The sequence below is a fragment of the Lathamus discolor genome, chromosome 5 (assembly GCF_037157495.1).
Source record: "Lathamus discolor isolate bLatDis1 chromosome 5, bLatDis1.hap1, whole genome shotgun sequence".
Lineage (NCBI taxonomy): Eukaryota > Metazoa > Chordata > Aves > Psittaciformes > Psittacidae > Lathamus > Lathamus discolor.
Window position 1 is genome coordinate 20,327,316 of NC_088888.1, and position 22,919 is coordinate 20,350,234.

At 38.9% G+C, this 22,919-nt stretch overlaps 2 protein-coding genes across 2 annotated transcripts in view; both read left to right on the forward strand.

Annotated features, from left to right (window-relative positions):
* The window catches only part of DNAH8 (dynein axonemal heavy chain 8), a 139,106-nt gene extending 127,113 nt beyond the window's left edge, over window positions 1–11,993 (forward strand). Inside the window, 5 exon segments of the mRNA XM_065682578.1 lie at window positions 4,224–4,380; window positions 4,912–5,064; window positions 5,157–5,346; window positions 8,826–8,947; window positions 11,706–11,993. Of these exon segments, the coding sequence (XP_065538650.1) occupies window positions 4,224–4,380; window positions 4,912–5,064; window positions 5,157–5,346; window positions 8,826–8,947; window positions 11,706–11,993 (910 nt within the window).
* Window positions 11,994–21,872: 9,879 nt separating this feature from the next.
* GLP1R (glucagon like peptide 1 receptor) overlaps window positions 21,873–22,919 on the forward strand; it is a 92,579-nt gene continuing 91,532 nt past the window's right edge. Inside the window, exon 1 of the mRNA XM_065680024.1 lies at window positions 21,873–21,997. Within this exon, the coding sequence (XP_065536096.1) occupies window positions 21,926–21,997 (72 nt within the window). The 5' untranslated portion in view covers window positions 21,873–21,925. The remainder of the gene's footprint in view (window positions 21,998–22,919) is intronic.

The following is a 22,919-nucleotide window of genomic DNA, read 5'->3' on the forward strand; positions in this document are numbered from 1 at the left end:
GCAGCAACTAAGTACCATGCAGTCGCTCCCTCACACCCTACCTCACAGTGGGGTGACAAGGAGGAGTATCTAGAAAAAAACAAAGGTAAAACCCACAGGTGGAGATAAGAGCAATTTAATAATTAAAGTACAACATAATACTACTAATAATGAAAAATGTGATAAGGGAAAAAAAGAGAGTGAGATGAAATTCAAACTAAAAAATTACAAGCAACAGTAATACATGATACAATTGCTGGCCATTCATTGACCAATGCCCAGCCTCTCCCCAGGCAATGATCAGTAGCTCCCAGCTAATTCCCTTCAGTTTCTACACTGAGCATGATGTTCTGTGGTACAGAATATTCCTCTGGCTAGATCAGGTCAGCTGTCCTGGTTGTGTTCCCTCCCAGCTTCTTGTGCACTTCCTCACTGGTGAAACATGATACACTGAAAAGTCCTTGGCTTAGAGTAAGCCCTGCTTAACAACTAAAACATCAGCTGGTTGTCAACATTATTCTCAGACTAAATCCAAAACATATCACTGTACCAGCTATTAGGATGAACATTAACTCTATTCCAGCTGAAATCAGGACGTGTTCCAAGCGGTACATTATATTTCTGTGCATACTTGTTAAATGATTCTCTGGATTGTCATTTGGTTTACAAACATGCCTTTGGATGTAACTACAATCGTTTGTTGCCATCAGTCCTGTCATTTCCATTATATAAAGGAGGCTTTTTAACTGCACTACCTCTACTTAAAATTTTATCTTTGACTCAATTCACTTTTTCATTCCAAACAATGTGTGTAACAGCCTAAATTTTATTTCCTTCTAATGTTATATGCCCTGTGAAAGGATATGAATCATCATCATATTGTTTTCACCAAAGTCCTTAATAATTTAAAAATTTTTGTTTCTCAACATAGCTTTTTGTATTTTTAAAAAACAACAAAAATATTACACAAATGCACAACTGCTGTGGAAACCAATCTTCCAACATTTTTTGACTAAACAATAATTTCCCACAATTTTTCAGTCTCTGATTTGAAAGATTGATGCCATATCAAAAGCCCAGTATTCTAAGCATGCTGTGAGAACAGTACACAGTTTTATTGTCAGCTCTGCCTAGCACCTACCATTGTAACTATATACTTCTGAAGAAAAGTCTTAAGAGTAGATTCTGTTTCAAGTCATTCTCTAATACTTGCAAGGCCTCCCTTGCAAAATTGATTAAAGAAGAGCCAAGATTTATCGGAGAACCAGAGTCCTGAAGAGAGACATGCTTCAGATCCAAAATCAGGCTTGTAGGAAGGTTAATTTATAGGAGAAAATGAGACAGAGTTGGGGAATCTTAGTGAGTAGAAACACCTCTTTCATTTCTCTCTATTGCCGAGTTTTTGTTCACCTTGGTACATCAGCACATTCCTGTTAGTTTAGTCCTTTTTCTGGAGATTTTCCTTGGTAGTTATTTCTTTACGGTTTGGGGAAAATATTCAACAGCTTCATATTTGTCACAACCTGTTATAGGTAACTATGCACATGTACTTTCTGCCTGAATTTCATCTTTGACATACAGATCAAACATATTAGCATCCTATACAATGTAAAAAGTTTTATTCAAATTCCCATTAAGGTATCTTACTAAGTCATATCCAAGAATGCAGAAGGCTAACTGCTAGAATGGGAACCCTGAGACATCCAGGACCTTTCCACATTACTTTTACTGAGGAAAAGACCTTATCTCTCACTGGTGTAGTGAGACAGTTTTGTGGTTCAGCCAAAAGCTCAATCCCCTGGTTCCAACTGTAAGACTTCACTGAATGTCAGTACTTTTGTCTACTTAGGATTAACACCTGAAGTCATTGTGACTGGTTTTAACTTTCTGTATGAATCATAGGTTCTGCAAAAGCAAGGCAGGTACCTGAACAGGCAAGGAGTATTCTTACAATCTTCTCCAACCCCTTCTCCAATTGGTTACATACTGAAGCCTTAAATCTAACTGAATTTTGTAATCTACTGCAAGTGGTTATTAACCAGCTGAAGACAGAGCAGGATCTCCCATTGTGCCTTGGTGAATGAAAGGTTTTGAAAAACACATTGCAGTAGAGACTGCTGTTTTTCACACAAAACGGAGGTAACATCTCTGTCAAACTCCATTTGTTCTTAATTTTTATTTCCAGCACAGAAAATTCCTGATGGCACAGACTTCAGCTATCAAACTAAGATAGGCTATTGAATCCAAACTCTGTAAGAAAATATTCTTAATATTGCCTTTGGAGCAAATAAAAATTCATATAAAAATCTTTTCTTCTGATGACTGACATTCGCTTTGCCATACTGCTTCAGGTAAAAACTCATATAAACAGGTATTAAGTGCTTTATCTTACATACGCACTTTTAGGCAACATTGACACTATAAATGAGATTCACTTAACGTTGCTTTAGCTTTCTTTATGTTACTCAAGACTTCCTTTACTGTAATAGCAAAATAGATCCCTGTAGAATACAGTTCCTCTGATCACAAACCAGACAAATAAAACACATGAGCTGAATCATGCTACTTTACATTACCTGTAAGGCAATCTAGGCAAACAGCTGTCATGTAGGCATCTACACTTAGATGTTCAAATGTGGTTAGGGACACCGCATTGCATATATCTGATTTCCTTCCCAGGATCATGGTGCTTCCTCTACAAATCTGTGCAATCTTTTTTTCTTTATTGTTTGCATCTATATTTCAACATTTTATTTGCAATGTAAAGGAAAGTCAGGCTTTCCAAGGCCCAGAAATATTGGAAGAACAGTACTTGCAGTGTCAGCAGGAAGGTTCACGTCTCTCTTATGAATGAAGCCATAAGTACAAGAGAAATTTGATTTTGTCCAACTTTTCTGCTCATGTGTAGTCTTGAATAGATCTGTCACTCTTTAAATGGGGCCATAAATGGAAATAAGCTTGAGAGTTTTGAATCTAAAATGAAGGGTTATTAAAAACTGTGAAAGCTCCACCATTCCTACATTAAGAAGCAGAAATTAGATCCTCTGAGAAGCAAACTGCCAGTAGGATTTCTTCTATTTTTCTGAGTTATAGTCTTTATAATAGCATTCACAAGCAGTTTATGTTGAAATGCTGCAGTATCTGGCTTCTCTAATCTTATGATACTATCTCCAAAGCTTAGATGCTTTAGGAGCTCACATGTTCTATCCTATACCACAGTCCTTGGTTTCATGGCTTATACAATTATGTATGACAAAGTAATAGAAAAAGAATGGTGTCATATGAAGTTAAAAACAAAACTGACATGCGAAATTATGCTTTGAGTCAGTACAAATTTATTTTCTGTGTCAGACTCATGCTGTATGTTCCTTATGTAGCTGACTCTATAAGGTAAAAGTAGCCAACACGTATGCTGCTATGTTTTCATTCTTACTGCTTCTCATACCTTTGTGCCACTAGATAGCATTGTAGCAAAAGTAATTCTGTAATTCTGCTTATGTTGAAGGACTGATGAGGTCTTTTGCTGTCAAATGCCACATGAATGTAATTTACTTTTTTGTATTGACTCAGAACATGAATTTATATTAGCACTGCCAATGCTCTACTATGGAATAGAAGGTTTTGATCTCTAACATTGTAAATCTATCAGCTTCTATAATTAATACTAAATACCTCAGAGCAGAATGAATTTACTAATTAATAAAAAAGCAGTTTGCAGAGTAATGCCTCCACCTTTTCCTTCTTCTGAATTCCACTTTTAAGAAATAATTGAGTGAAATATTCTTCCTTGTTAAAAAACTTATGTTGCTTCCTCCCAGCAAATAGCTGTTTAGATATCTTTAACAGGCATATGGTATTTTCTCCCTTTCCACAGAATTCCTGGAGATCATATGATAGGTTTTTCTGACACCCCACATTCTCAGCTTGTAGAACTCTTTCTTAACCCTGAGTTAGAAAAACAGCAAGTGTATAACAGTGAGTAGAGGGAAGTTCATATTCTTTACAATCATGGAAAACCAAAATAAAACTCATGGTCAAAAAAAAAAAAAAAAAGAAAAAAAAAAGGTCATGGTTAGTGTGTTCAACTTGGTGCAGAACACAAAGGAAAAGAAATTATTGGGAGTTTTGATTGAATCTGATGACACAGTATGTTTTTTCTCGAGTTTTAAGTTGTGTGTTCTCCAAAGTATCATTTAACTATTAAAAAATCCTATGTAATTTATATGTATTTATTATCCTCTCAGATACCAAAGTAATACAGCAGCTGATGTTTTAGACACTATTACCAACATTCAGCCTAAAGAAGGTGGTGCAGGAGCTGGAGAAACTCGTGAAGCAATTGTTTATCGTTTAGCTGAAGACATGCTAGAGAAACTTCCTCCAGATTACGTACCTCATGAGGCAAGTTAATCTTAGTTGTTTTCTTACTGTTGTCTCTGTTGAGTTTTCACAGAAATTCCAAAAAAGGAAACCCTGAATGGTAAAGAAATATCGCATAGCTAGCAGCAGATTCAAGCAAGGAACCAACATCTTTATAACTATCAGCATGAATTGATATGAGGCTATTTTATTAAAAATAAAGACCTCTAACAATTGATCATGGAGATGTGTCATGGAGGCTATTCCTGGACTGTCAAAGCTGCATGTGAAAACACAGGAAAAAATTCAGTCTTAACTTTTTGTGACAGCATTCTCCTGGGCTTCTGGGTGAAGTTCTATTCTAGCAAAGTCATGAGTAATTTGGTAGTATCAGACAAAAAATAAAAATAAAAACTGCAACAGTTTACGGGATAATTGTTAGTTGAAATACATGAAGTACTAGTCTACTGTTTACTTTTCTGAACACAAGAAAGTAAAGACGTCATGTATGACAATATTATTTCAACAATTCAATTTCAACTAAATTCCTTCTTCTGTTCTCCTATATTTTAGGTAAAAGCTCGTTTAATTAATATGGGACACCTTAACTCTATGAATATTTTTCTTCGGCAAGAAATTGACCGAATGCAAAAGGTGATCACAATAGTCCGCAACAGTTTGAATGATCTTAAATTAGCCATAGAAGGAACTATTGTTATGAGTGAGGCAAGTAAAGCACGTTTACTAATATTGAATACTGTATTTCAAATTATTACCTTGATTGCTTTAGTTCATGTGTTATAATTTCTTTCCTTCAGAATTTGAAAGATGTACTTGATAATATGTTTGATGCTCGAATTCCTCAAGGATGGAAAAGAGTAGCTTGGGATTCTTCAACACTTGGCTTCTGGTTTACTGAACTTTTGGAAAGAAATACTCAATTCTCTACTTGGATTTTTGGAGGAAGACCACATGTATTTTGGATGTCTGGATTCTTTAATCCACAAGGTAAGGATACCGAAAGGGCTTGAGTAGTAATGTATTTAATCATAGTTTAATTGGTTTTACTACATATCTGATTTAATATTACACCTAGAAAAGATGTTTTCATCGCTGTCAGAATGTGTCATAGAAGCCAAGATGATAAGTGGGTTCAAAAAAAGATTAGATAAAGTCATGGGAAACAGGTCCAATGGCAGCAATAAAAATGACTGTCCAAATTTAACCTTTGAGCTGGGAGGTCCCTCAGCTCCAGATTGCCAGAAGCTGGAAGAATGAAGAAGTGAAAGGATTTATGTGTCATTTTGCCTGTTGTAATATTTCATTAAGCATCTGCCTTTGTCTAGTATCAGAGACAGGATGCTTGTATAGATGGTCTTTTAGTCTGACCTGTAAACACACTTTTTATATTTCAAGAAGGAAAATGTAGTTAACAAAATGCTTTATCTTGTTGAGATATTGTAGCATGATATGACATAACTTCTAAAGTACTCTTTTCCTGTTGTCTTGAAGTGTTTAACACGTTCCATACTGTAAGCTGCTGGCATGGAAAAGCTTTAATCTAGAGCAAGACGTTATTTATATGCTGTATAGTAGCAAAAGAAAGAATTTTTTTAGTGTTAAAACAGTCATTCACTAGAACAACCTCCCCAGGGACACAGCAGAGTCCCTGTTGCTGGCAGTTTTCAAGATACAATTGGATAGAGTGCTATCTAGGCTCCCTTTCTCACAAAAGATGATCTTTCAAGGTCTTTTCAAAGCTGAGCTGTTCTATGATTCTACGAACATGCAACTATATCAGAATTTATAGCAGCTACCAATGTTTCACAGAATAATCAAACTGCAGTTTCCACAGTGTTCCCATTTCACAGGTTATTTAATGAACAGTTTGTCCAAATTCATCAAAGATATACTGCAAAGTTCAAGTAAACATTATCTATCATTATCTGTTATAGCTTATGATGTTTTTAGGAAAAAGGAAGAAAACTGGATTGTAACTGTCTTTATGAATAACAAAACCTGTTACCTTATTTGGTGCATGTTCATAGAAGAATCTCATTTAGCCTACACAACTGTCCCTACAAAATTCTGATGAGAAACTTCTCTTATGTAACTGTTATGATGTTTTTCATTAGTATTAACCTCTGAAATCCTTGACTGTTTTATGAGTTACCTTTACTTTGTAATGCTTTACTCCTTCTGGCCTTTCTGTGACTAGTTCTGTAAAAAACAACTAATATCAAAGTATTTTTTGGAGTTACTTTCAGAAACAGTTGAGGTGCCTGGAGCACATTCGGGTTATCTTTAAAAGGTAGTATTGAGATGCCAGTTAAGACATCATTCAACTTGCATCAAAAATGGTGCAGCTGATCTCTGGTTATTCAAAAGCAGCACTCATGGTAGTGTAAAAGAAGATAATGGACCAGATTGTTTTGCCCAAATAAAATATTTAGCCTAACAGTAAATGAACCGGAGACACAGATGTTTTTGAACTTGGTGATTGCTTCAGCCTCTGTGTTCCAAAAAAAATTAGTCCTGCAGATGGAGAAAGAAGTGTGCTAAACGTAAAGGTTTGCTATGGCTAGGGGTGAGGTAAGTATAGTTGCTGTATGTGTAGTACTGCTCTCCAGAAAATTCTGACTAAATCAAACCATGCAGCAGTGTTTAAAAAAATTGACTGTTAGTCAAATCAGAAATTAAACTACTGTACTGCCATTACAGGAAAATCTAAACTAATTGCACTAGTGAATCAAGCTTTAAATCTATCATAGAATTGGCAAATACATTATAATGTTAAAACATGAGGAATGTATTGTATCAGTTCAGTGGAAAAAAATCTATTGATAGTACTATAAAGTATCACCAATAATTGTATTTAAACCTCTTGTGATCTTTTAGCATTATCAGTGTTTGTCTCCTATAAATATTTATCAAGGGAGAATGTATGTTAATGGAGGTGCAATATGCCATTCAGCAGACTTGGCACTTGGAATGAACAGGCTTATGAAAAAATAGATAGAATTAATTTTTAGCAAAATTTGAAGCCTAAATAATACTGTTTTATTTTTATCAGAATGCATAGTACTTGAGAAAGGAATACATGTGCATTTCAAGTACTATGTTAATTGTATTTTCATCACATATAAATATTTTAGCTGTGACAAATCTCTTAACTTCTAATTGGCTTTGTCCTAATTAGCATGTTAAACCACTCATATCTTGAAATGTTGTCTTCTACTGCATGTCCATCTACTTTCATGAATTTTTGCCTGGCTTGTCAGTATTTTATTAGGTGGTTTCTCCTTGTAGACACTTGACAGCCAACAAAACACTAGTCATATTCTCCTTTATGCCCTATCAAGAAGGAACTGATGCAATTTCATCTTTGAATCTTTACAGTAATCACATATAATTATCCAGTTCTCTATTGTTAATGTTTTACCTAATCTCTCTGACAACTCCAACTAGTTCTTTATCTAGTAGCATAAAATAGCAGCTACTGCATTGTCATCTTCTGAGACACTTACAAAGAAACAACCAGGTACTTGTTAAAATTGTTGCATTTTTGTATCTTTTTTCTTTATAACACATCCAAACCTCTTTGCTGCCCAGTTATTTGTCATCTTGTGCTTCTACTTTTCAGCCCTTTACACAAGAAGATGCACTGTGTGCTTTCTATTTGATATGCAATCTTTGGGGCAAGGCAGTGTTTAGGTGCTCTAAAGTTGACAGGGTGCTCAGCTAATGCTGTGAATTTTGCCTCTTAACCCTTTTTGATTGCAAACCTATGTAAAATGTGTTCAAAAAAATATTAAAAAGATCACCGAACTCACTACTTGATTATGTCATCCTCTACCTTCTTTTCTGTCTAGGACTCCCTTTTCTTCACTAACAAAACAAAAATTTTTCATCCTTTTTAAGCACTGCGTTATCTAGATTCCACACACTCGTATAGTTAGTTATCACATTCAGACGCACCGTCATTGAAATTTATGTAATTTTTCTTCTTTCATTAAAAACCACCTTTTTCCTAAGTTGCCTTTACAGAAATATCAGCTTGCATAATTCATATCTTGTCTGCCTTCAAATTTTTTCTTGAAACACAACTCTACCCTGGATCTTGTAGTTGGTTGCCTAATGAAAATGTGTAAGTCAGTATCCTGAGTGAATATTTGTTAACTGAATAATTCAGTAGCAGAAAAACAAAAAAAAAGTATTTATTTTATTTGCCATTTAAAAATATTTTTCTCAGTGTAATGCATTCTAGGCCACTGTTGTCATTTGTTCCTATTTTGGCCCCAAAGCAAAATTTGCTATTATTAGTCAGGGTGCTCATTTTTAACAGAACTCTGAATATCTGTCTATAACATTCAGTGCAGAACCAAGCAGATAACTAAACAAGATTTTATATATGTATATATATATATATATATATTTTTTTTTTGTCATGTGAGATATATAATAAATCTCTGGCTTAATTTCTCAAGGATTCCTGACAGCAATGAGACAAGAAGCAACTCGAGCACATAAGGGCTGGGCTTTAGATACCGTTACAATACATAATGAAGTGCTAAAGCAAAACAAAGAAGAAATCACAGCACCTCCTTCTGTATGTATGACATGCAAAGATGTTTCAGTATTAATTCCAGTATTTCATTTATATAGTGCATCATTCTGTCATTTTGGATTGCTAGAGGCAAAAGTTACTAATGTCTTCACCTCGCTGTTTTTGCTCAGCATACAAGATAAATAACGATAAGTATGAAATAAGTATATAAGCATACAAGTATTTATAAATGTATAAAAGACAGACTAGGGACAACGTAGGCCCTCTCTGGAAGCTATTGGGAGAACTGGGTACCCTGGATTTGGAGAAGGCTGAGGTTCTTAATGACTTCTTTGCCTCAGTCTTCACTGGCAAATGCCCTGACCACACCACTCAAGTCCTGGAAGGCAGACACAGGGACTGTGAGAATCAAGACCCTAGGCCCACTGTAGGAGAGGATCTGGTTTGAGACCATCTGAAGAACCAGAATGTGCACAAGGCCATGGGACCTGATGAAATCCACCCACGGGTCCTGAAGGAGCTGGCAAATGAAGTTGCTAAGCCACTGGCCATCATATTTGAAAAATCATGGCAGTCAGGCAAACTTCCCAACAACTGGATAAAGGGTAATATAACCCCATTTTCAAGAAGGGAAAAATGAACGACCAAGGGAACTGCAGACCAGTCAGTCTCACCTCTGGGCCTGGGAAAATCTTGGAGCAGATTCTCCTGAAAGGCATGCTAAGGCACATGAGAAACAACAAAGTGCTTGGTGACAGCCAGCATGGGCCCCTCAATTCAAGAAGGACAGGGAATTGCTTGAAGGAGTCCAGCGCAGAGCCACAAAGATGATTAAGGGAGTGGAACATCTCCCTTATGAGGAGAGGCTGAGGGAGCTGGGTCTCTTTAGCTTGGAGAAGAGGAGACTGAGGGGTGACCTCATCAATGTTTACAAATATGTAAAGGGTAGGTGTCAGGATGATGGAGCTAGGCTTTTTTCAGTGATATCCAGTGATAGGACAAGGGGCAATGGGTGTAAACTGGAGCATAGGAAGTTCCACGTTAACATCAGGAAGAACTTCTTTACTGTAAGAGTGACAGAGCACTGGAACAGGTTGCCCAGGGGGGTTGTGGAGTCTCCTACACTGGAGATATTCAAGGCCCGCCTGGACAAGTTCCTGTGTGATGTACTGTAGGTTACCCTGCTCTTGCAGGGGGGTTGGACTAGATGATCTTTTTAGGTCCCTTCCAACCCTTGGGATTCTGTGATTCTGTGATTCACTAAGGGGAAATCCTGCCTGATCAGTTTGGTGGCCTTCTATGATGGGGCTACAGAACTGATGGACAGGGGTTAGAGCAGCTGATGTCATCTACCTGGACTTGTGAAAAGTGTTTGACACTGTCCCACATGACATCCTTGTCTCTAAACTGAAAAGACATCAATTTGATGGATGGACCACTCGGTGGATAAAGAAATGGCTGAATGGCCGCACACAAAGAGTTGTGGTCAATGGCTCAATATCCGGCCGGAGACCAGTAACTAGTGGTGTCCGTCAGGGATCTGTGTTGGGACCGGTCTTGTTTAACATCTTTGTTGGTGACATGGACAGTGGGATTGAGTGCGCCCTCAGCAAGTTTGCCGATGGCACCAAGCTGTGTGGTTCTGTTGATACGCTGGAGGGAAGGGATGCCATCCAGAGAGACCCTGACACGCTTGTGAGGTGGGCTGATGCCAACCTTATGAAGTTCAACCATGACAAGTACAAGGTCGTACAGCTGGGTCAGAGCAATCCCAGGCACAGCTACAGGTTGGGCAGAGAAGAGATTCAGAGCAGCCCTTCAGAGAAGGACTTGGGACATGAGCTGGCAGTGTGTGCTCGCAGCCCAGAAAGCCAGCTGTATCCTGGGCTGCATCAAAAGGAGCGTGACCAGCAGGTCGAAGGAGGTGATCCTGCCCCTCTACTCTCCTCTTGTGAGACCTCACCTGGAGTATTGTGTGCAGTTCTGGTGTCCTCAACATATAAAGGACATGGAACTGTTGGAAAAAGTCCAGAGGAGGGCCACGAGGATGATCAGGGGACTGGAGCACCTCCCATATGAAGACAGGCTGAGGAAGTTGGGGCTGTTCATCCTGGAGAAGAGAAGGCTGCCTGGAGACCTCATAGCAGCCTTCCAGTATTTGAAGAGGGCCTATAAGGATGGTGGGGAGGGACTCTTCGTCAGGGACTGTAGGGATAGGACAAGGGGCAATGGGTTCAAACTTAAACAGGGGACGTTTAGATTGGATATAAGGAAGAAGTTCTTTAGTGCAAGGGTGGTGAGGCACTGGAATGGGTTGCCCAGGGAAGTTGTGAATGCTCCATCCCTGGCGGTGTTCAAGGCCAGATTGGACAGAGCCTTGGGTGGGACGGTTTAGTGTGAGGTGTCCCTGCCCATGGCGGGAGGGGTTTAACTACATGATCTTAAGGTCCTTTCCATTCCAGCTATTCTATGATTCTATGAAGATGCTAATTTTTTATTTTGCAGTTATAAAAATATTTTATTAAAAGAACCATTTCATTGTATCACCTCTTGATTTTTAAAATTTATAGTAAACTTTAGATCAAATTTTGTAGTGTATGGGCTTTATTAAGCAACTTTCATTGCTATCTATTTCAGTAATATCTTCTGAAAAAGGATATTATGTTAAAATTATGTGGTTTGAAAAGATTCAATGTCAGGTATTACTATGAAACATATATTCCTTTTAATAGTTTACGACACTCATTTCACAAAACAGATTTTTTAGTTTGTGTGATGTATCTGCTTATTCTCCACACAGGAAGGAGTATATGTATATGGGCTATACCTGGAAGGTGCCGGCTGGGACAAACGAAATAGCAAACTCATTGAATCTACACCAAAGATTCTTTTTACTCAGCTGCCTGTGTTGCATATATATGCTGTTAATACAACCAGTCCTAAAGATCCCAAGCTCTATGTTTGTCCACTTTACAAGAAGCCCATGAGGACAGATCGGAACTATATTACAGTGATCTACTTAAGGACAGTCGTGACTCCAGACCACTGGATATTGAGAGGAGTGGCTCTCCTGTGTGACGTCAAGTAAACTGGTTTTTGTACCACAACTGTAACAGAATATATGGCACATGTAACAAATTACATGTGTAATTTGTTCTACTTCTACTGCTTTTTATTTGGTGGCCATTGGTCATTATACTAGAAATTTCATTTTGACTTAATGATTTTTTCTCTGCTTCCAGTAAATTCAGTTGTTCTTGGCTATTTGCTGATAATTTTAAAGTAAAGTTTTCAAAATAAGTTTGCTGATTGTAGTGTTTGATGTTTCCATTATATTACTTAAAAAATGAACATTTGCTTTCATAATACAATTTAAAATGTTCTTAAACCTTATAAAAGAACTTAATTTGTTCACGTTATTTTAGCTTGTGTTTCAGTGATGTATGATGACAACAGAAGACAATATAGAACATAAATATAAGTTCTCTTAGATACAAATTTAAAATATTTCATATATTTATATGAAAAAAGAAAACCCCAACAAAACAAAACAAAAAAACCCTAAAACTAAAACTAAAACAAAAACAAAAAAACAAACACAACAAAACCCAAGCTAAGAAACTAACAAAATAACCCCAACCTGACTGATTGTCTGATTTTTTGCTCCAAGTAATCAAAACACTGAAGACAGTATTTGTGGTGGGTTGAACATAATAGCAGCTAAGTATCTGTCCAGTTGCTTGCTCTCTTCACCTGTCTCAGCAGGATGGGGGAAAGAATTGAAAGTGCAGAAGCTGAAAGCACATGGGCCTAGATGAAGACAGTTTAATAAGTAAAACAAAGCTGCATACACAAGCAAAGCAAATTAAGGAATTTGTTTACTGCTTCCCACTGGCAGGCAGATGTTTAGCCATTTCTGGGAAAGAAGGGGCTCAGCATGGTAATGATTACTCTGGAGAACAGATGCAGTAAGCACAAATGTCCCCTTTCTTTCTGCTTCCCCTGTGCCTTTGATGCTTAACAAGACCTCATATGGTGTGGAATATCCCTTTGGACAGTTTGGTTCAGCTGTCCTGCCTTTTTCCTCTCCCGTGTTCTTGTGCATTCTCAGTCTACCCATTCTGTGGACAGAGGTAGAAAAAGTTCATATCCGAAAACCAGCACAACAACTGTAGTTTATTAATTCTTTTTTTTTTTTCCTAGTCTGGACTTTCAGCTTAATTGCAATGGGGAAACAATGCTTAACCCTGTGAATGCCTCCATGGGTGGAACATGTGCACTGCCACATCTACAAGTGAAATTTTATATGGAAAGATACTGGGGAAGGTGGAAATTAATAACGTGCTGAGTTAGATAATTTACATCAAAGAAGATTTTTTTTCTCCACCCTGTAAGAACAGAGGTGAATAGTATATTGTTGATCTCAACTATTTCAAATATTGCATCAGAAACTTGACAGCATCACTTTTTTGTATGTATCAGAGTCCACTGTTTCCCATCTTCTCTGAGTCTGTCTAGGGGGTTGTTCTGTTCTGTTTCCTCAATACCATGCATTAGCTCATTACTTCCAATTTAAAATGAATGTTAATTTCCATATAGCTTTCTAGTTAGTTTACTGGAAATAACCTGTTTTGTGACAGCAACAATCTACCATCTAGTCATAAGGCTCCTTTTCTGTCTCTGTGCTTTAAGAATGTTCAATGTATTTCTCTGTCCTAGTCATATATGGGATAGTATTCTTACAGTTAGTTTGTTTACAGCCAGCTCTTCAAACATCTAACAGCATCTTAAACATCTAATACAGTTAATTACTTGAATCACCACAAGTCATTCCTCCCAGTTGACATAATCTATAGGGATTCAAGACCTCAGGACTCCAGGAATGCTCTATATATTAATAATACCGTAACAAGCATCAACTTCCTACATTAACTCTAGTATAGCTTTTTTCAAGTCACTGGACAGGTTACTTTCTGAATGTTTTTATGCTCATTTGCCATGCAAGATACTGCTGTTCAAGTTGTGAGGCACTGTCCTGGGTTCAGCGCCATGGTAGTGCCTGAATTGACAAAGACAAGAATGCCATGTCAGCAAAACACAAATATTTAACAGAAGATCAAAACACCCCCACAGAATTAAAATAGGACATTTAAGTAGTCTCTGTGAAAGGAAGGCCCTGACTCATGAAGATCTGTGTTTTAGAATGTAAAGAACATGCTCAGAATTGGTTTAAAGGGTGCATCCATAGTCTGTATTATTCTTTCCTCACTCAGAATAATCACCCAGAAGGATTTTTCTAACCATTTCCTCTGATTTTCAGGGGCAAGTTCAAGCTGGTAAGACAAGGGAAGGCATACCCTTTCCCACTGCTTTAGAGTGGACACATTAACTGAGAGTAATCAATCTGCTAGCATATCAAGATATACTTTTCACAAAAGCTTTTGTTCTTAGGTGATGATTCACAAGAAGTCTGGAGCATAGCGGTATGGTGAGCTTTTATATAACAAAGTTAATAAAAACTGTGGAAAAGAGCTTGCAAATCGGGCGCAGGGAGAAATTTGTTTTCTGGTCAGATTGTTAAACGTCACAAAACCACTGATTGGAATGAACTTGTTCCAACCCTAATGTTCCAAGAAGGTAACATTTCAGCTAAACTTTAACTTTGTTAATTCCATAGAACAATTTTCTTCATCCACATCCTCTGTTTCTGCCTCTAGATTCTTGTTGGTTGTAACAAAAATTTGTTCAGCAGAGATTCAAAATATTCACATTTTATGGAAAGATCGACAGTTTTAAGTTCAGTCATTTTGTTAACTGGCCATATATATTCTTAATATTTAAACTAATTTATTATTTTTGATAGTCTGGCAGAATATTTGGCAGCAGTATAGTAGTATAATTCTGTTGATGCACATACTGAAAATGTATAAAATGTGAAAGCTGGAGTTTCAAGTATACTGATATTTATACTGATTTTTTTAATGTTTAAGTTTAATTGCACAGCTATGACGAGTGTCTTGATCATATCTCTTCAGAAGCCTCTGTTTTTATTTATACTACTAGGGCAGACATCACACAAACTGAACATTGGAAGATCTGTCTGCACCACACAAGCAGGGTATTCCTGAGGCAAGCCTAGATGTATTAAAGCCAAAAGAGAAGCTTTTTCCAGTGATTAATACTGCCTCCAGAGCACAAAAGAAACATGCATAGATTAGCTCTTAGAAATTCAGGGAAACTTTTTTTTTTACTTAGCAACAGTCCATGATAAAGGGCAAATCCAGAAACAGATTTTGGAAAAAGAAATACCACATAATTCTTATATAGGAGAGATTAGCATGTGGAAATAAACCATTACTGATATGTATGTCTTATTTTTATGCCTCCTTATTTTCATTGCAATTTATAATTTATTAGATATAAATATGCAATAATATTGTTAGGGGTATCTGAACAATCTCTGACTTACCTCATTGACTGTTTAATAAAGGAATGACTCAACCAAGGTATGTGTTAGTTAGATGACTAGTAATTAATGGATATTCAGAAATGCAAGATTCCACTTATCCAACTTCAACTATTTTCACATTCCCAAATGTCTAAAAGGATTAGTGATAGTGTTCTGCCAGTTAGAAAGTCCATTTAACTGAATTCTTATCTTGCTGATAAATCTATATTTAGTCTTATATTTTGCATTCTTTATTACTAATCAAGACATTATTTACAGCATTCAGGTGAGGTTCAATCAATTCAATAAAAAAAAATTTCATCAAAAAAAATTATCATTTTTCGTAAATGTTGAGATCTCATCCAAAATTTATCCTTCATATCAGTTCCAACATTTACCTTAATTAACAATAAGTATTTGCCCCCCCTCTTCCCTCCCTCCCCCACACCCTGCCAGGCCTGGTTCAGCTCCATGGAAATGTGATTCCACTCCCTGGATATTAGGAAAACGCTACTTTTTATTCTTTCTAGGACAAAAATGACACATATGAAGATAAAAAAGCCCTCTCTGGCTCCTTGCCTTCCCCACCCCCCACCCCCCCACCCCAGCTTGCTCCAACTTCTGGACTTCCCCTATGGATCTGCAGCTTCTAATGTCTTACAATATCAACAGGTTGACTCCTCCAATTCACTTTACTGCATTTTTCCAATGCAGTCTTGGCATGTCTTTAACAGATAAATATCTGCAGCTTCCTGCATATATTCACTAATCAGTAATACCTCCTACCAGTGTTTACATTTGCTATTCAGATTAGTCGAGTGGTTGTTCAAAAGGTTAGCTAATTAAAAATCCTAATATTAATTACCCAAAGTCTGCCGGCTAATCACCAAGGCAGGATTTCTGTGAAATCAGATACTCAAAGGCAGAATGATTATTTGCCTTACAGACACAGCATTTCAGAGAACTGTGTTAAACATATAATTGCCCTTCATCCTTGCAGCTTCACATGAATTATGAGCAGGCTGCTGTATGGTGATGGAAATGGATGATGGTTAGGGTCACCTTCTCTTGTTTGGGGGAATGTTCATGATGCAAAAAGCTATGGCCTCAAAAGACACTGTGATTAACAACAGTTTGTGATCTCACTGGACATATGGGCACAAAAAGTAAAATTAATGTAAATAGCGAGGATTTAACCTGCACATTTACAAGCTAAAGAATTTAATCCAAACAGTACTCTTTTCTATCCCTTCAGTTGTAGTCATGACAGCACATGGAAAACCTATGAAACAGGTTTCCTGTCTTGTTCATCCAGGGAATATTTTTTTGATACAAAATGCTAAACTGTAGAATAAATCACCTCTTTCTGAAAGCCCCATTAGATGCTTCAGGCAAGCTACTAAATGCTTGCCTTGGCATTTGGGAAGCCTTTTACTGAGCGAATCCATGTCCTACCTACTAGACAGCTAGCAGCAGAGTAGGCAGAAATAATCTCTGTCTCTTTGGAAAAGACCATTGTTATGATCATTGTACAAGATGTATATCAAACTCTACAAGGCAGTTTTCCTTTTCTGTATCAAGATTTCCCTTGGTGGGAAGTGATTTTCAAGTAATTTCCTCACAGAAAGAACTACCACTACAGAAGAGGGAAAGAATAATATTTCTGTCAATTTTACTTACTAAAGAATAATTTAACTAACTTCACTCTTTCCTTCCTTTGTTCTCTGATTCATAGCTTCCTACTTTCTTCAAGCAGAGAAACTGAATGCCTTACTGAGTATTCCGTACCATGATTTCCTTTGCTAGCATCTTTTCATTTTGTTCATACTAGCAGCCTTCTGTAGTCTAAAATACAATTCTTAACAAAAAATTCTTGAACAGATTTTTAATTAGGAAGTTTGAATTTCGGAGTCAAAGATTGTGATAAGAAATTAAAATTGTAATAAAAAGTTGTTTCCTGTCATATTACATGACTACAAATAACCTTTACGTTGACACATCTAAGATTTTTAAACATGGGAATGTCTGGGTCAGATTCACAAGTTACTCAACACATGGCCATATGAATCCTTCAACAGCATTTTATAGAAATAACTGAAAGCAATTTCTTCTCTGTAAGTCAGAGAATGCAAGCTTTGCATTGAAATTGAATACCTATATATCTAAATCATTCTCTCCATACAATCATTACGTAGAATAAATTCCACAAGGCAGATAGACCCCATAAGTTTTGCACTCATTTATATGTCGTCATCGAGGAATTCATAGCCCAACGTGTACAAGCTATGCTACTTTACAGCTGAAAAATGGAGCTGTCTGTTTTGCTCAAGCACTACCTTTTCTTTTCATGTATTTCCATAAAACAAGCCCTTTTTGTCTGGAACTGCAAACTAGCAACAGCTTCTGTACATTCATTCTGAGTATGCATCTACAATACTACACATTATAGAAAAGTGGGTGATTTCAACCCCTGTGCTCCAGCACTGGATAGTTACCATGAGATATTTCATGTACTGATCACATTCTCCTGCATGTGAGCAGGTAACTTCAGTAACAGAACAAATAGCACTTATGGGCACTAAACTAAAAATAATGCATGTAGCCATGTTCTGATACAAAGCACTGTAAGATCAATTTGAGTATTACCAAGAAGCTTAAATTACCCATTTCCCAAAGTCGAAGTTTCAAGGTACAATTTGGTTTCCCCAAAGCTATTGAAGTATACATAGCTCCAAGACAAGATGATCTCCCTTCTAAACATCAATGTGCTTGTAATTGCAGTTGTAGCTTATGTGTTTGTAACTCTCATTTGCATAATACTGCTCAGAGCTAGTTACCTTTTCTTTTTTTCCAGGAGGTCTACAGAAGGATTCGGCTTAGATGAACTTTTATTTCAGCTAAGTAAGTCTATATGAATTAAAATTTTACAAACACCATCCACATTCCATAGTTCAAGACTTCGATCCTTCTGCTTCTTTTCCTAAACACGTATTTCAAATGTCTAAGTTATTTGTTTGGATAGTTTCATAGGTTGCTGGTCCTCAACTCAGAGACTTTAGCTTTTATTGAGCTTTCCTAACACTTCCTGTTAGCTTTGTAAAGAAAAAATTGAGTCAAAGCAAATTCACTGCTGCAGCACACAACAGTTACAAAACACAAGAGCAAATAGCTAACAGCCTTCAGGCACATGGGCAACTCTTACATAGCCACCATATAGGGCAGCAATTCTCTCTGTTTTTCATATAAATCACCAGTTTAGTTAAAACACTTCATTCTCCTCAGCAACTCTGTACTCTGCAACTTCAAATATACATATACAAGGTAGAAAGAAATAAAATTTCACTGAGTTTAGATCTATTTTCACTTCAATCACTTCCAAGAATTGCATGTCTCTGTCCCATAAAACTTGCTATAAAAGACATTTTTAAAAGTGAATAATTACAGGTCATGGAGAAGCACAAAGTGCATAACTTGCACTGAAAACAGATTAACAGTCTTTGTCATAAACAGTCTTAAGGCAGCTGGGGAAAATGTCTGTTACACAGCAAACATCAGGGCAGAAACTAGCAGTCTGTCCATGAAACAAAGTTTCAGAGACAAAGCATTCAGTCTTCCATGGGACAGGGATGTTACTTTCTCATATATGAGGCTAATGTCCTGGTTTCAGGTAGCAGCGAGCGCAAACCCTTGCGCAGGCTTTGTCTCTCACTCATGGGAACTTCCCATGGTAAGCCACCAGTTACACTGTTCCCGCAGAAATGGATTATCAGGACAGGTTATTAAAAGAGACACTGAGCTTTTCCAAAATGCAGTTTTGCCTTCAAAATATAGTGAATCACTTCAATAATGATCAATGGTCATAAGAGTACAATAATCCCTTTGTTGCAGTGTGACTGCAAGATAGCTTCTCCTTCAGGCATCTAAGAGGTTTGGTCCAGCCTAAAGGTAAAGGGAACAAGAGAGAAGTTAGAGTCCTGCCTCTTAAACAGCATTTGCAGTCCTTCAACTACAGGAAAAGAGGTGTTTGCCTCAACAAATAAATTCTTAAGTTGAACAAAGCTTAAAACTGTTCTTTTATTACATTAACGCTGATAAAAGACCAAGTTCAATTTTAGTATTAACAGAACCATTAATAAATATAACAGAAATCCAGCAGTCCCAGGTTTTATAGACAACTTTCATCAGTATTTCCCACAAAAAAGATTTGACTTTCTTGGAAAAATACCTTCCCATCTTTAGGAAAATGACCTCTCTTTTATTACTGTGATTTAAGTCAACAGGATTTGTTCAGTCTGAAATTTGATAATAGCTTCTTAAATGGGCACAATGAAAACGTGTCTGTTCAGAGTTCACTGTGATCCATTTTTTTCCCCTCCAAAAACATTCATGTATATAATACTAGTGTATGATATCATCATACCTAAACAATTACCATTGATTATTTCTGGAAAGCAGAATTTTCCCCAAAAAATATCTCTGCTTCCAAAGTGACATATGTAGCCCTGATAAGGCTTTTCAAGAGAGACATGAGCCTATTCAGCTCTTGCAGAAGCAGCTGGCCCTCTGCTGCACACAGGTGCTAGGAGTCATCTTGAGAGCAGAAGTCCTAACTGGGAAACTTAATTAATATGTCTGGTGCAGAAACAGCAAACAGAAAGCAGTAGCGATTTGCATGTGAAGAAAGTGTACCAAGCTAAGGCTGGTGGAGCTATCCAGGTAGAAGAGGTTTCTTTCCCTTTATTTAAAGGTTTCCATTTCCTGGCCTGGAGGAAGCTGGATAATATCTTGCTCAGTTGCCTGGTGTTTTTGTTGGTTTGTTAAAAACAGATACAACATTCATAGCCTTCAGGTGCTAGGAGGTAAGGTCAACCCAGAGGCACTTCCAAATGGGATCAGGTGTTGGGCTTCAAGTAAAACTCTCCTGAGGTGCAAGCAGGCTTGGACAGGGGCCTCTCTTATCCAGTCAAACCACATAATGGTAAGTTAGTGGCAAACTGTTAGTCTTCCCAGTCGTGTACTCCAGCAGTCTGGTATTGCAGATGCTTTCTGGTTGCTTCCTTCAAGGATGTGTGGTAAGTGCAGGTAACAGAAAGGTAGGTCTTTTACAGAAGTTTCTTGTTTCTGTATGTAATGTCTTAGCACACACATGCACAAATACAGGGTCAGGCAAAATAAACAGGCTTTTCTCCTGTCTCATTGCCTTCATTGCATTGAGTGAAGCATTAAGCTTGGATTAAAATCTTTGAAATCCAAGAGATCACTAATTTCTTTAAAGATTACAGTGTCTTTTCATTGTTCCAGATGACATTGCTGTGGCTAAATGTGCTTTTTCAATTAGATCTGTTCTCATTTCTTCTCAGTTTTTCCTAAGTCCTCAGCAGTGTCTGTAGCGGGCATAATTATTCTACAGGAATAGAGTATTTTACTGGGATAGTAAAAAAAATAATCTCAGTGAGCAACATAAAAACCATCACCTGAGGTTTCAACTGAATTAGGGTGTTTGGGGATTATCTCTTGTAACAATCCAACATGTATGTTCTTCCTCTCCTCTCTGGGAATATTTCAGTTTTTTTCCTTTAACCTCTGTTTTTCTCACTTCAGAAAAGTTGAAGGAAATCTCTTTTAAGCTTTCAGTCAACAAAATCCCCGCAGCAAATTCTTTCTGACTGGAGTTCTCTGTTGAGATGTAACTTCTGTCCTGGAAATTTACATGCTGAGGTATTTCACGATCTCGCAGCGTCAATGCTCTGACTACTTACATTCCCAAAGCATCAGCTTGATGTTTTGTTGTATTTAAAATTAATACACATGATTAATATTTAGGCTATTAACTTCTTTATATTCCTTTAGCATCTAACAAACCAATGTGAATTTTTTTCCCCCAATTTAGTTTTGAGCTTTTCTTCTGAATCTGTTAGGTGCTGTATGCTTTCTTCTTCAAGGTTCTGGTGTATAATCTTTGCCAAACATACGTGATTTAGTGAAGGTTTACTAGTGAGCGCAAAGTGAATAAATAAGAACAACAATAAGATTCTAGCACAAAGGTTCAGAGACTTCTTCTGCGAAAGTATTTTAAATCCTCCGAATTTACACGTCATACTGCTGCTAGGACTGACTTGTGCCCCGACTTCAACTTAGAAGGCAAGCTCTGATCTAATGTGCAATTCTGCAAATTGGTGTTCTAAAAGGGGAATTGCACATTCTGTTATTAAAAGCTAATAAAACTTGGACGTCGTGAACAGCATGAAGGCCACCACCGTGCCCAAGCTCGGACAAAGATTAAAACAAATGAAATAAAATAAAAAAAAATGTTGGAAAGATGGGGACAGGATCACAAAAGCGTTTTCTTGGGTTTATTCATGGATTTTCTTGCCCTTCGTGCTACTGCACCTGGTGAAGCGCAACCTCGCCGGGCGGCGCGGAGCCGCACCGCACCTGGGCCGGCCCCGGCCCGTCCCCGCCTACGCCGCCGCTACAAAAGCGGTAGCTGGCGCGCTACCGATCGTTGCTGCGAAGTCTGAGCGGGAGCCGGAGCCTCGCTGGGGCTCCGCGCATGGGGGGCCGTCCCGGACATGTTCTCCCCTCCGTTCAGCTTCGCTCTCCTGCTGCTGGCGGCCGCGGGGAGGTCCCTCCCCGTCAGACGGGTGAGTGCCACCGCCGTCCGCCTAACTTACGCGGTCAGCCGCCCTTGTCTGGCGGGTTTTCTCTTTCCCCTGTTCCTACCGCTGGCGCCCCGAGGTTGCTCTGCGCTCCCCCGTCAGTGCTGGGGCGGTGAGAGCTGCTGTCCGCGCTGAGCGGAGATGCGGCTGTGGGAGAAGCTGCCCGTGGTGTCCGGGGGCGCCTCGGGGCGGAGTTAGCAGTTAAATCCGTTACTTTTTGGGTGCCCGCGCCAGCACTCGCCGCTGCGGGAGCGACCGTCGAGGCGGTGGAGCTGGTGCGCGGGTACTTTCCGCGGCAGGGGCCCCGGGCGGCTTCAGCGCTGCTGCGGAGCGTCCCGGGAATGAGTCTGGGCTTGAGGCGGCCGGGAGGGAGAAGAGGGGAGAAGCGGAGAATGGGCTGATACGGGGACACGGCACGCGGGGGAGGCTTCCTCGCACCCGCAAGGAGATAACACGGGGCAGACGGGGTGCCGTGGGGAAGTCGGAGCAGGGTCGCTGCTGCGGGCTGTGGCTGTGAATGGGAGCGAGCCTGGCGGGGACACGGCAGGCAGGCAGGCACGAAGTGGGAGAGAACGGAAAACCACCCCAACCCTTCTGCTGACACCGGGGGGGAGTAGGGGGCGAGGGCCGGGATCTGCCGGGGCGGCTCGGCTCGACTCAACGTTGCTTCCCGTCGCGCCGGGGGTGTTACGGTGCCGCTGGTCTGGCCGCGCCCGGGTGAGGCAGCTGCGGCCGCCTGGTTTTCCCGGTTCCGTGAGGCCCGCGGGTGCGCTGGAGCACGGAGCAGCGGGCGCAGGAGGAGGCGGCACAGGCGGGGCCGGGGAGGGGGGGAAGAGAAGTATAGTTATTTATGAAGAGCAGCGAGAGGTGGTGTGGGTGAGGGAGGGGGTGGTGGGTGAAGAAGTCT